The 12,956-nt window shown below is 35.2% G+C and overlaps 3 protein-coding genes across 3 annotated transcripts; 2 read left to right on the top strand and 1 right to left on the bottom strand.

Moving 5' to 3' along the window:
- The first annotated feature begins 2,934 nt into the window (after positions 1 to 2,934).
- On the top strand, positions 2,935 to 5,230 carry LOC18019395. Its single transcript, XM_006399716.2, has 6 exons — positions 2,935 to 3,425; positions 3,704 to 3,916; positions 4,020 to 4,124; positions 4,240 to 4,359; positions 4,457 to 4,543; positions 4,649 to 5,230. Exons 1-6 carry the CDS (start codon positions 3,054 to 3,056, stop codon positions 5,105 to 5,107), a joined length of 1,356 nt encoding a protein of 451 aa, XP_006399779.1. The 5' UTR covers positions 2,935 to 3,053; the 3' UTR covers positions 5,108 to 5,230.
- Positions 5,231 to 5,749: 519 nt separating this feature from the next.
- LOC18019394 lies at positions 5,750 to 9,792 on the top strand. The gene is made up of 18 exons (XM_024156443.1): positions 5,750 to 5,866; positions 5,958 to 6,054; positions 6,152 to 6,205; positions 6,323 to 6,357; positions 6,466 to 6,499; positions 6,655 to 6,742; positions 6,869 to 6,966; positions 7,055 to 7,129; positions 7,559 to 7,650; positions 7,746 to 7,875; positions 8,014 to 8,103; positions 8,247 to 8,312; positions 8,571 to 8,662; positions 8,789 to 8,854; positions 8,967 to 9,030; positions 9,127 to 9,215; positions 9,297 to 9,423; positions 9,615 to 9,792. Exons 1-18 carry the CDS (start codon positions 5,808 to 5,810, stop codon positions 9,684 to 9,686), a joined length of 1,428 nt encoding a protein of 475 aa, XP_024012211.1. The 5' UTR covers positions 5,750 to 5,807; the 3' UTR covers positions 9,687 to 9,792.
- A 797-nt stretch (positions 9,793 to 10,589) lies between these two features.
- LOC18019393 (histone H3.3) lies at positions 10,590 to 11,032 on the bottom strand. Its single transcript, XM_006399714.2, has 2 exons — positions 10,645 to 11,032; positions 10,590 to 10,603 (listed from the first exon to the last, which is right to left on the bottom strand). Exons 1-2 carry the CDS (start codon positions 11,030 to 11,032, stop codon positions 10,590 to 10,592), a joined length of 402 nt encoding a protein of 133 aa, XP_006399777.2.
- Positions 11,033 to 12,956: the final 1,924 nt, after the last annotated feature.

Raw genomic sequence — 12,956 nt, 5'->3', positions numbered from 1 at the left:
CAAAGACGACGAATCAATACTTTTTTTTTTTGTTAATGTATATTGCTTCTTTGAACCTTCTCCTTTATTGCCACGTCACATTTGCATGCTCCTTCTTTCTTCAGTTTTCCCGCTTTCTAATCCAAATATTAATTTTGGGTCATTAGTACATCATTATTGATGTAAGTAATAATAACATGGTGTTGTTTGTTTCTGTCGCCTGTCTGTACTAAATAATAGAAATATACTACAGTATTTTTGATTTTCGATGAGCCAAGAGTTAAATAAAACATGGAGACTCACGTATACGATGGTAGAATTGTGGTAATGTTACGAAGGTTTCTAGCGGTTCCATTCTAAACTATAGCCTATAGGTAGGATAAAATCATAGTAAATTCAACTATGGTTTTTTTTTGTCTCTATACTGAAATTTTGGACCTAATAGTGAAGACAAGATTCAAGTGGCTTAGCTACACCAGTTAATTATATCCTAGTTTCTTCTTTTTGTCCACACTGCTGTACTTTTTGGTTGGACTAGTTACCACTAGTTTTTATTTATGTATAGGTTTATTTAATATATATTGTCATTGATCTTGATCTTATCGTTGTATATGAACATGTGATCTTTTGTCCTTGTTACCATTTAACACATAAATTATATCAACCTAATGATGTATATTTATTCGACCACTTGTTTCAACCTTGGGTCCATTGTACAACTATTATATATAAAAAGATCATATCGTTAACATTTAGTATTTTTCTACACTGAATGATACTACCCTAAATCCCTAATCATTGTTGCAAATCGCTTCCACGTTGGCCACAATGTCACTGTACACAAACTTAATAGACTGTCACCAGTATAATTTTACTGAAATTCGTGTTAACTTTATACGATCCTTAAATGCATCATGACGTTCCATTAGCGATGACAAAACAAACCTAATTTCGTTACTAAAAATGACAGTTGAATCGATAATAGTAAGACAAACATTATCTTATCGTTTTGCTAGTAGTATATATAACAAACCCTTTTTCCCCCTGGTTTGAGACCACTATTAAATTCTTGTTTTTTATATAGTTTCCTACAACTTCCCTTTTTCCGGTGTTTTTATGTGAAAGTATTTTGTTCATTACTAAAGAAACTTTTATTTTACAAAACGAAAACTTTATAAGAAAAATGTAAAAAAAAACCCACTAATTTTATATTTTGGCTTGAGGTTTCTCATATTTCTTGGTCGGTCCTAAATATAAGTCAGGTCAGGAGACAGCTAGAATAAACGTGATACTGAGATTTGGCAGTTATTAATTGTTCTAGAGATTTAGAAGGAAGTGAGATAAGTCAGACTGTCTTAATGGCTTTGACGTTATTCGAAACACAACTCATGTGCGTGCATGTGCTTCTTTCTGCTTCATCACCCTCCTCTTCATTTCCATTTACTTCCCTAGCTCATAGTATATTCTATACTTTTTGATTAGATCAAAGTAAAGAGGATTTGTAAATACTTCCTTTTAGTAGTCATATTTCCACCATCGGATTGTAAATTCAGAATTGTAATTACGTTTATAAGTATATATAACATAAATATATAATTTTTTCCCAAAACAATCTTACCGCTCTAGATGCCCATGTGTGCTAGTAGCTAGACGTTCGTTCGCCGTCTAGTATGCATTTTAGACCTTTTAAAATTATTCATAGTTCAATCAATTGAAATACTAACATGGATTGTGACAACAATGATTATACAACTTTATGAAATGATCCACAAATCATTACTTTTTGCCGGATATTGTGTTGACGTGGAGATGAGAAATTTGTGGGAAACAATATAAATTAATACTCAAACCGAAGGTTGTATGCAGGGGAGTCAACAACAGACGACTTTCGACCAAACTTGAGAATAACGAAGGTAAAGAAAAGAAGAAAAACAAAAGGAAAGGTCGATTTCCCAATGACTAGGACATAGCACGTGTCCAAATCACTCGAGCATATATCACTTATTCACTTAAGACTTCACGTGTAATCGTGTATTAATAAGGCTTCAGAAAATGTTTTCTAAATATCTATTCTGCTAGCTAAATTGCATTAAAAAAAATGGTTTAAGTGAAAACAAATGTTTATTATTAGGCGTTAACTGTTCAATAGATAATAAACACATATTCATCTGAAATGTTTAACTTATTGTTCTCTCATTATATTAAAAAAAATATTGAAAGAAAAAATATTTAAAGAATCAATTTATTTCAGAGGTAAAACTAAAATTTTAATCATATATTATCCATAGTTTTCAGATAAATTACATATAAGTAATAAGTGTCAAAACCACATCAAATTTATTGCTCTAAACAACTCACATTCATGTACTTTCTTTTTGGTTGTTACTTGTTGCTCAACTCACATTCATGTGCTTATATCTTAAATAACTCAAATGATTAGTAGTAAACTAAAGCTGTGCCTTTGAAACCTTGCCACATTGCTACACATAGTCAGCTGTTAAGAAAAATAAATCAAAACGAAACAATATTCTATCATCTTTTTCCTCTGCCACTGGTCTCAAACACCCAACTAAAGAGAACTATAATGTAATCATGCATGAATCATAGGAGAGCCGAGAAAAATGCAGTCAACACCTCAGCAGTATGCCATAAAAAAAAAAAAAAATTTCTTAACATTTTACCCAAAAAAAAAAGAATAAAGAGAAACATATATATTTGCTTTGAATAAAGTCAAATCTCACCTATCTAATTTTCTTTCTTAATAAAACTCTGATGCATACCAAAAAAAGGAAGAAAAAAAATTCGAACCGAAATTCAGATTGAATTTGGTGATAATGAAAAAAATGAGTAAAGACAAAAATGATTAAAAAGTGTAGTAGACCCAGATGGTGATGGCCAGCCCAACGTTAACCTTGAATCGCTTCGTCTTCCCTAATCCCCTACGGAGGGAAATTCCCAATTTTGAAATCACAGAAAATTCCAAATCCAAAAATGCAAAATTGAAAAAAAAAAATCTCCCTTAAAGACTCTTCCTTGAAGACGAACCAAACCTCGTTCATTCCTCCTCCGCTCCAATGGAGGAACCCGGTTTGGATCCCGGATCGTACCCAATTCCGCCCGCTTCAGTCCATCTCGCCCCATTCTTCTCCCTCGGTCCGCCTCCGTCTGCTCGTCTCCTGTCAAGCCACTTCACTCGTCGTACCCAGCCACTGCATTCGTCTCGGCGGCTCGGTTACACATCTCTCCAGGGTTTGCTCGTCAATTCCCATGAGGCCAGCTCGGCGCGATCCATCGGCGGCGGCGGGTTGAGCCGAGAGGAAACCCTCGCGTGGGAGCTCTTCACGCCTTACCAAAGGTTCCTGATTGTGGCGGTCATTGGCGTCGCCGCCTCTGAGTCGAAGAAGAATGGTTTGATTCGGCAGCTCCAGAAATCGGTTGACCTCAGGGTTCGTTTCCTTCTTTTATATCTGATAGAGAAAATTTCGTTAAAATTCGCTCCTTTGACAGTTGATTTGATTAATAATATAGCGTTAATCTCGGATTGTTTAGTTAAAGCACTTGGTTACCTCATGATTTTGTTTCATTATGCTTCAATTTCCGTTACTTCCTTTTGAATTCTCTGTTTAACATCATACAATTTTGTGTGTTTTCTCTATAGAAGCGGTGTGTTCTTTAACTGTAAAATGTTTTGATGAATTTGTGGTTTTGTTTCTTTTTTTCGCAGGACCATGTTCTTTCAAGCATGCAGCAGAAGCTGGATGATCTGTGTCAACAACTAAATCTTGCCAAGGATCAGTCTGGAAATGCTTTCAAGGTCTCAGATCATGATGATCTACAATCAACTTTTACAGAAAATTTCGGATCTGAGAAAGTTAAATTCGTAGACTGTGGTTGCTGGCTATGTGATCAACATCATCACTCACCACCTGCTATACAGGTAATGTGTGCTCTCTTGCTTTTCCATGGAAAAATCATTGAGATCACTGAGCATCTTCTATATGAACCAATTTGATTATGTTTTCGCTGTTTCGGCTGTTTAGGATAAAACTCCCACAAATCCGGTGATTGACACAGAGCCAGAGGAAAGGCGTATGTCTTACATGTCAGATTGGTGTTCTAGTGTCACTTCTGCTGCAGAAATCCATGTATGTATGTTTTAGAAACATGTGACTTGCTGAAACAATCTTTGTGGTGAATCTTGTCTGGTTTTTGTTGCAAATGAAGACTACTTAGTTTACATGTTTATTGTTGCAAATGCAGTTCGAGAATCTTTCACTCGACCAAGACATGCTTTCTCTCAGAAAGGAGTGTCAAGAGAAAGATGCTACAATAAAGGACCTAACTTCATTTCTTCAGTTAACCAACAAAGCTGGTTCAAAAGTAAGACTTTTTCAAAAAGCCCTTAAATATTTTAATTTTTGATTTTTGTTTTTATCTTGTAAATTGGAGAAACATGTTTCTATTCTCTCTTTACCAGCGAGAAACAGAACTTGAAGAGATTATTCGCAGGAAGAAGACGATAATTAAGAAGCTCAAGAGAGACGTACTGGTGTTAGAAGAAAAGGTGAGATACTTAGACTACATTGTTCGATTATATCCCAAAGTGTTCTTGGTAACAACACCTTTCAGCATTTAAAATATTACCGTCCATTGGCTGTGAAATGTGTAGGTCACACAGCTCACTAGGCTCCGGAGGTCCTCCTATTCACCTGCAATCCCAAGTACCCGTGAATTCCCAATGAGATTGGACAATCTTCTTTATGATGTGGATGCTTCTACAACTTCTTCATCCTCTGATTCAGACACTCCTGCAAGCAGACCTCGACAAACTGTGGTGGAGGATGATCCAGTTGATTCCATGAAGGAGAAACCTTTATATTTGGGACAAATCCATAAATCAGCCCCAGCTAAATCCTCGGCCTCACTTGTGAAACCTGTGAAGCCGCATTCAGTTGTTACTCCATCAACTAACCGGAAGCCTGTCTCAGCTTCTTATTCTTCTTCTTCATCTTCTTCTTCTTCTTTAAGGATGAGACGGGCTTCTTCTGCTGGTGATTCAAAGAAACCTAGAAGGCCAATTCAGGTTGCCGCAAGAGCTTCCTCAGGTTCAAATAAGAGATGGGTTTAGTAAATATGGTCTACTAGTATGCATCATTTGCCATTTCTGAGAAAAAAAATGCTATATTGTAGCTAAAAGTATGTTATATTCCAAAAAAAATTCATTCCATAATGTTGACTTCATATCAATATCGAATTGGGTTCTTTGAGTTTGAAAATGAGTTTTTCAAGAGAATGTAAATGTTCAGATGTGTCTGCTTAGTCACCAAAAAAAATGACCTTTTGTAATGGAGCAAATTTCAAATTTCTACATCAATCTCTACATCTTAGCCGTTAGTGCAGAAGGAAAAAAAATGAAACAGTCAAAAATCATTTACAATTGCTTGAAGGATTGAGTTTTTTTTTTAAAAAAATTCTTCTCTCTGAGACCTCTTACAGTACGATCTTGTCACTAATGAAAAAAACTTGGGTCTAAAATCTGCATCTCCATCTAAAAGCTTCGAACGAGGCCACCACTAGAGGATCAAAGTAGAGTTTGATTGGATTACTTGGTCTAAAATCTCACAATTTATTCTGAACATTTTTTTGGTCTCACAATTTATTCTGAAAAAGGGCTAATCCGGAATTTTCTTGCAAGTCTTAACTCCTTTTAACACTCTGGGCTCACAAATATCACACGCGCGCGCGCATACCCACACACACTATTCGATCGATTAAGGGAAAAGGCGGGAAAATTAAGACTCCCCAATTTAGCGGACGAGGTCAAAGCAATGGAGAAATTCTTGGTTCCGACTGAATCGTCGCCGCCAGAACCTACAACTGTGCTTAGGTAATTCGAGCGATCTACTGGGTTTTTCTTTTCTTTTCTTCTTCCCTTTATCGTCTTTGTATCCCAAATGGTGATTTATGGACCCGTGAAGGCGACCATGGAAGCGATGTTTAGTCGAATTGAATGGACGATTGGAGGCACACTACCGACACGAATTGTACACTCTGTTTGCTCATTCCTACTCGGAGGTTTACTCTCTCCCTTTCGCTTTCAATTGATTTTTCTGATTAATTTCTTCTTCTGATTCACATTTTGGTTAACTGGGTTCCTTTTTGGGTGGCTAAGATTGGGAAATTTTCACATCTTTATCACGTGAATGAGGGGCCATGTCAAACCCATGTACGATTTTTTCCTTTTAGTTTTTAAGTTTCTCAGTGTTTGATTATTACTATTTTTTTTTTTTTTTGTTGTCTTGGAGCATTTTATTTTGTTGAGAGCTAAGAGTTTGTGTTTCAGATCAACGAGATCTTACACCAGCATTCCTCGACAATGTCAGTCTCTCTTGTTTCGAATATTTACACTACTGACTATGTCGAATTTTGAAGCCGAGTTGGTAACAGATTTGTTAAGTGAATGATTTGTATTTGATTCACTTCCAGGCGAGGCGTTGCGGGGCTTGAGTTTGACAGCCAGGTGAGTTCTCCACAATACTTTTTTTGGTCTTTTCCCGTACATGTTTCAATGTTATTTCATCATTTCTGTTGCTTTAAGTCCTTGTGTTATTTGCCTTGAGTGTCTACTTCTTTGGTTTCTTGTTACCATTTGTGAGGTAAAGGTATTGTTTTCAGGGAATATACATAGTGTCTGTCACACGATCAGGATGCTTGACCGTGCATGACTTTGACACTCTATATTGCCAGAGTAGGCTTGGCCCAGGTAAAGCTTCAAACACTGCTCTCTTACTTGTATAGGCTCTTTATTCAAAAGTCTTTATCTTCTGTCTTTGGTTCTTAGCTGGAATGGTTTCCAAGCCATAGTAATTAACTGAGTCACCAATAATAGGTTCTGTGGAAGATGAGAGTAAGCATGTTGTGCATTTGTCTTTTTCTCTGGGTAGGGAATTCGATGTCGCTAGATGGAATCCTACAAACCAGAATGAGGTATGGACTCCTAACAATCCCCATCTGACATCTTAATTCCTTGTTAGAACTTAAATTTCATAACACTTTTTTTATATAATTTCTATAGGTGGCTTGCACATCGAGGAAACGGGATAAAGTCTCTATCTTCGATATCAGTTACATGTCTCCGAAACCAACTGAGGTATGATTTGAAACATCTGATTTTGAGATGGCATGGATTTTAACTATACATGGTTTTTTTGGTAAATACTTTTAGTTCCAACTCCTGAGACCGCATCATCACGAATTAGGTTGTCTTCGTGCAAGCTCGGTTTATGTTATTATCTAATAGAAACGGACAGAATCACATCTGTATCGCTGTATTTTTACTGAGGCATAGCATATTTTCCTTTCCAATATGGTTTCAACTTTCAAGAAACTAGCGAGTATAGGGAATAATGTCTGTATGCTTCCCATCACGATTATAAGAAAGCCAGGCAATTTTTACTAAAATGTCATTGCCACTGAGATGGTCATGGTAAAATTTATCGCTCGTCAAGTCTTTGTCTGCTCTGCTAAATATTCATGTCCTCCCACCCACATTTCAGTGATTGTTCTAGTTGTGATTCAGGAATTGCAAACTAGACAAAAGCTCTCGATTATTGGCCGCAAAATTTCTAGTGGTTTATCTGACGTTGCCATTACTAGTTATGGAGATTCAAGGTTTGTACCAATGACGCATCCCTGTATGTAAAACTGTTATAGCTTCTTTGTAGCTACTTTCTTCAGCATTTAATCTGAATTTGTTCTTTATGCAGAATATTTTCTCCGGATACATTTGGTACAGTTCATGTGTGGGATAGAAGAGCAGGCGTGTCTCCATGCATTGAACTTTCAACAAACAGATATGATTCGATCAAGAGTATTCAGATATATGTGGATAATCAGGTAATCATAAAATAAGACATCACCACCCCCAGTAAAGTTATGATCCATGAAAATTGCAGTAAGCATTTGACTTGAGATTCAGTTAAGCCCCAAAGTTTTGTTTCTTTCTAGCGACTATGTTTCTTTTCTACCATGTAGACTATTTTTGGAGCTGGTAAAGAAGGAATCATTCATATCTGGGACCTTCGTGGAGGAACAAACTCTACTGCTTTTCAGAGCCGCAAAGATGTAAGTCTTACAAGGGGAGAACCGGAGTTGGCTATGGCAGTATATTTTGTTTTTACTCTTACATGAAATTTACGTTCATTTCGTGTTCTTTGGCTCTTCTAAACATGTATTTGTCGTCACGTTATGACATTGGCAACTTTCAGATGAGCCACTTGCCTTTAGCATCTCTACATCTTACACCGATGCTGCAGAAAATTCCATCTCTTAAGGTAAGTTCTGCCTTTTGATTTGCATCTCACTTGTGCCATCATTCGAGCAATCTTTTGAGGCTTCTTTGATTTTTTCCTAAGAATTTGTTTATCTGAATCAAAATTTTGACTCCCAACTTGTTCCCAAAACCTGAAAGCTGCTTGATTCAATACTCACCGAGAAATACCGAATAGTCATGTGGGAATCATATTAATCCCGAAACTTCCAGCAGATGAGCATTAGAAGAAAGGTTGCATCTCAATTTGAATCCTTTGCAGGCACAATCAGAAATCGTCCCCAAGGAAATCCATTCCATCAATGTAAACCCATCTTCTCCTCATCAACTGGCATTTCACCTTGACGATGGTTGGTAAGTCATTCTTCTATCAACAGTTCATTTCACCTTGGAAAAACGGTTTAATAAGATGCAGTTTTCATGTTTCGTCGCGTTTGTTGAGTTTATATCATTTTCCTTTGGTGGATCTCTCTATTGCAGGTCCGGTGTTCTTGACATTTATAAATCTGAAGTTACTCATGTACATTGCCCTCCTCCAGCTTGGTTGTAAGTTAATAACCAAAACTCAGGAACTTGCTTCTTGATTTGTTACAAGAAGCGATTAGATTGATCTGAACTTGGGGAAAATTTGCTGTAATATTGGATTTTGGTTCACTAGGGATGGTTCCAACAATTCAGCTGACTTGATCTTGCGGAAACCATCATGGCTGCCAACATCATCTGTAAGCCTGCACTTTGTAATACCATTAAAATCGTAACTTCAGATTTCCTGACCTTATCGGATTTTCAATACAAAAATTACATGTTTTCTGTTGCAGATCTATGTGGCTGGGTCCATGAGCGAGAAAGGGATTCATGTTCTTGATTTTCATCCGAGCTCTAGGTCTCCTTGTCATGTTGACTACGAGTAAGGATTTTTCTTAGAAACTCCCCATATGTGTGATGTTCGGATCTAAACTTCTTATACATTGCTAATATCTTGTTGCAGTGAGGATTCACGTAGAAAGGAGAAGAGAGAGAAGTGTAATCACAGTAACAAGTTTGTTTCATTGTCTGAAACTGTCACGGGCTGTGCTGCGCATCCTCTCAACAGCATGATCGTAGCTGGAACTCAGGTATCAAAGTATCGATCAATTTTTTGCCTGTAAGACCATGATTTTGGATTAGTTTTAGTAGTGTCTGGCTAATAAGACAAACCAGTGAAGCAAATAGACTTGTTGGTAGTTGTAGAACGGTGTAATTGGCATTGTGCATTTTATTCTGACAAAAACAAGTTTATTTCTAAATGAAAATGGTGATTCTGCAGAAATCGTCGTTGCTGTTGATCGCGCAGAGACATTGCTCATCTATACCAGAAACTGTAGAAGGTGAATCGTAGCATCTACTAGTTAGAGTGGGCTTGTTGGCTTGTAATATAGAAATAACTCACGAGAATTATATATCAGTATAAGTTTTGCGTTACTGGCCTCGATTCTTATTTCACTGGCGATGCTCTTAAATGATAAAATTAGTGTTATGTATTAGTTAATATTATCTTATTTTTCTGCAAATTGTTCAAATAAGAAAAAAAATTGTAACGCGAGTCAAGAATAAAACCATGCAAACAGGGAAATATAATATGAAGGTATGAAAATCCCGTAAACTATTTTGTTAAAGGCAAAATTGGTCGGAGCGACCACAGTCTCCAACTATTTTAGATGTTACAGAAAAAAAGAAAAAAAAAGATATCTCCAACGGCCGGACTACGCAGTGTCACTGGAACCATACCTAACCACTTAAAAAAGCTGTATAAACAACAACAGACAAATTGTGTTTCAAAAAAAAAAAAAAAAAAACAGACAAGTTGTAGCTAGTCCATCGTATAACACAACAATCAAACTGCATCTTTGGATTCTCTTGGCTTTTTGATATGTTGAGACTTTTGATTGGTTTTTTTTGGTAATAAGTAAATCTTGTATAAAATTATTTACTTCGGAAAAGAAAATCCAACATCGAAACTAGGTAGGTACGGGGTGTTTAAAATTTTGCTAGGTGTTAATCATAATTATGTTCATGAGTTCCACATGTTTCATACCATCTAAAACAGATTAGTTGTGACATTCAAACTTCTTCGCATATAACTGTTACATTCTATATGTGTATGATAATACATAATTATAACTTGTTAGTTGTTAGATATATTCAACAGACAAATCTAATCATGAAAAAAAATGTCAACCAAACAGATTTTATTTCATGCAAATAAGCGGAGAAATATACAATCAAGTAATGGGAATATGTATTAATCCCCAAAAACTATAACGATAAAATACCATATGGTTTCAAAACTCAAGTACCTCGAATCCTCCTAGCAAGCTGGAGATCCTTAGGCATGATGGTCACTCGTTTGGCATGTAAAGTACACAAATGCGTATCCTCAAACAAACCAACGAGAAAAGCTTCAGCGGCTTCTTGGATAGCAGCAACAGCAGTGCTCTGGAACCGTATATCCGCATTTAAATTTCGAGCTATTTCTTTCACCAGTCTCTGGAATGGAAGTTTTTTTATCACTGTTTCTGTGCTCGTTTGGTATTTCCTGATCTCACTTAGTGCTGCAGTACCTGGCCTGTATCTATATGGCCTTTTAGCAATCCTAAAGCTGTTGTTCTTTACTTCCATCATGTCAGGATTCCCTGGGGCTTTTCCTCCTGTTGACTGCCGAGCTGTCTGTTTGGAACGAGCCATTTTGAACAAACAAAAATTGAAATGTGAAAAGCTTTAGATTTGATTGTGAAAGATGTGTGTTGTAAATTTGTGGTTGAAGACATTTATTTGTTTGTTATAAATGAAAATTAGGAAAAAATCTTCGTTAAAGGAATTTTCAGGTGATCTTATCCGCATGGAAATAGATTTAGCCAATAGAAACCGTTAATTTGTTTTCATTTCTTAAAAGTAAAAAACAACCGTAGATTAGTGAGAAAACCAACGCTCGATATTTGTCATCTCAAATTGTAATCTATGTTGGCTTGCAATGACCAATAAAAATGCAAATACACAAGTAGAATTTTTCACAAAAATTTATCACCATTACATAATAGGAGAACTTTGATTAAATATTTCCTCTAAAGCTTTGGAAAAAGAGTATAATGCAACAATAGTCATTCAAGAAAAAATACGAGGTTAATGTTAATATATGTTAAAATGATATAGCAAATAAAGACCGTTGATTTGCTTATGCCATTCAAAATTCCCAACAAGTGTAAATTAAATTTTAAAAAACCAATACATTTACACTGTGATCTATGATATTGTGCAACAATCAATTAAAATGTAAAAATGTGAAAAAAAAATTATATTTGATTGTGAAAGATGTTTGTTGAAAACTTGTAGTGGTAGACATTTATTTGTTTGCTCTAAATGGAAAATTAGGAAAAAAAAAACTTTGTTATTAGAATTTTCAGATGATTTTATCCGTATAGAAAAAGATTTAGCCAATAGAAATCGTTAGTTTGTTTTCACTTTTTAAGAGTAAAAAAAACCGTAGATTAGTCCGAAAACTAACGCTCAATATTTGTCCTCTCAAATTGAATTCTGTTTTGGCTTGCAATGACCAATAAAAATGCAAAATAGTACATAAATAAAATTGTTCTCAAAAGCTTATCACCATTTCAAAATTGGAGAACAATGATTAAATATTTCCTCTAAAGCTTTGAAAAAAAGAGTATTATGCAACAATAATCATTTAAAGAAAAATATGAGATTAATGTTAATATATGTTAAAAATGATATAACAAATAAAGATTGTTGATTTGCTTCTGCCATTCAAACTTTCAACAATTGTAAATTAGATAGAAAACCAATAAATTTAGTATGTGATCTACGATGCTGTGCAACAATCAATAAAAATGTAAAATATCTTAACGGACGGACTTTCTTACAAAAGCCCATCCCCATTTCACAACACAAGAAAGTTGATTTATAAATATGAGGTAAATGTTGATTTGTGTTAAAATTGATGTAACAAATAAAGACCGTTGATACGTTTAAAAAAAAATACAAATAACGACCGTCGACTTTCTTCCGCCTTTCAAAATTCTACGAAAACATAAAAAATAAACTATTCAGTAAGGATGATCATCCCGTTTAATTTACTAGAAAACTAGATATGTGTTTCAGTGTTTTGCATTATATATATTTTGTTTTTACTCTTTAGTTATTAGATGAGGTATGAACTAACGCATGATGCAGACACGCATATTTAGTTTGTTAGTAGATTTAGGGAGATGATCGTCCTTAGTGAATAGTTCACTTTCTTATGTTTTCATTGTCATGTAGAAAAAGGGTAAGGTATAAGTTTAAATGCGAGATTAAGGACGACTCGATATTTTGATATTTGAGCTTATGGGGTTTTAGTTATTTGGAATAAACACTATTATAGCCTTCATACATTTAAATGACAATTTTTTTTTCTCATAAAAAAGGTCCTCCATAGAATATGGACAAAAATACTAATAAATCTAATATATTTAAACGCATGATTCTGGGTTGGTTATTTGAAACAGCTTATTTCCATTATTTTTGCGGGGTATTACAAACTCCTTTTCAGTAAATCATTTATTTAAAATTTTGGTTTAAAATTTAAAACACATTTGACACTAAAGAAACCAAA

Source organism: Eutrema salsugineum, unplaced genomic scaffold (genome assembly GCF_000478725.1).
Source record: "Eutrema salsugineum unplaced genomic scaffold, Eutsalg1_0 scaffold_2, whole genome shotgun sequence".
NCBI lineage: Eukaryota > Viridiplantae > Streptophyta > Magnoliopsida > Brassicales > Brassicaceae > Eutrema > Eutrema salsugineum.
The sequence above is the reverse complement of the archived record's forward strand: the minus strand, read 5'-3'. Positions and strand labels throughout refer to the sequence as shown.

Excerpts from the sequence above, each read along its gene's own strand:
- LOC18019394 (XM_024156443.1), top strand. The coding sequence starts at position 5,808 with ATGGAGAAATTCTTGGTTCCGACTGAATCGTCGCCGCCAGAACCTACA. Across the intron at positions 8,663-8,788 it reads TTTCACCTTGACGATGGTTG|GTCCGGTGTTCTTGACATTT; the intron begins GTAAGTCATTCT and ends TCTCTATTGCAG. Across the intron at positions 9,031-9,126 it reads CATGGCTGCCAACATCATCT|ATCTATGTGGCTGGGTCCAT; the intron begins GTAAGCCTGCAC and ends TTTCTGTTGCAG.
- LOC18019395 (XM_006399716.2), top strand. The coding sequence starts at position 3,054 with ATGGAGGAACCCGGTTTGGATCCCGGATCGTACCCAATTCCGCCCGCT. Across the intron at positions 4,125-4,239 it reads CTTCTGCTGCAGAAATCCAT|TTCGAGAATCTTTCACTCGA; the intron begins GTATGTATGTTT and ends TTGCAAATGCAG. Across the intron at positions 4,360-4,456 it reads CCAACAAAGCTGGTTCAAAA|CGAGAAACAGAACTTGAAGA; the intron begins GTAAGACTTTTT and ends TCTCTTTACCAG.
- LOC18019393 (XM_006399714.2), bottom strand. The coding sequence starts at position 11,032 with ATGGCTCGTTCCAAACAGACAGCTCGGCAGTCAACAGGAGGAAAAGCC.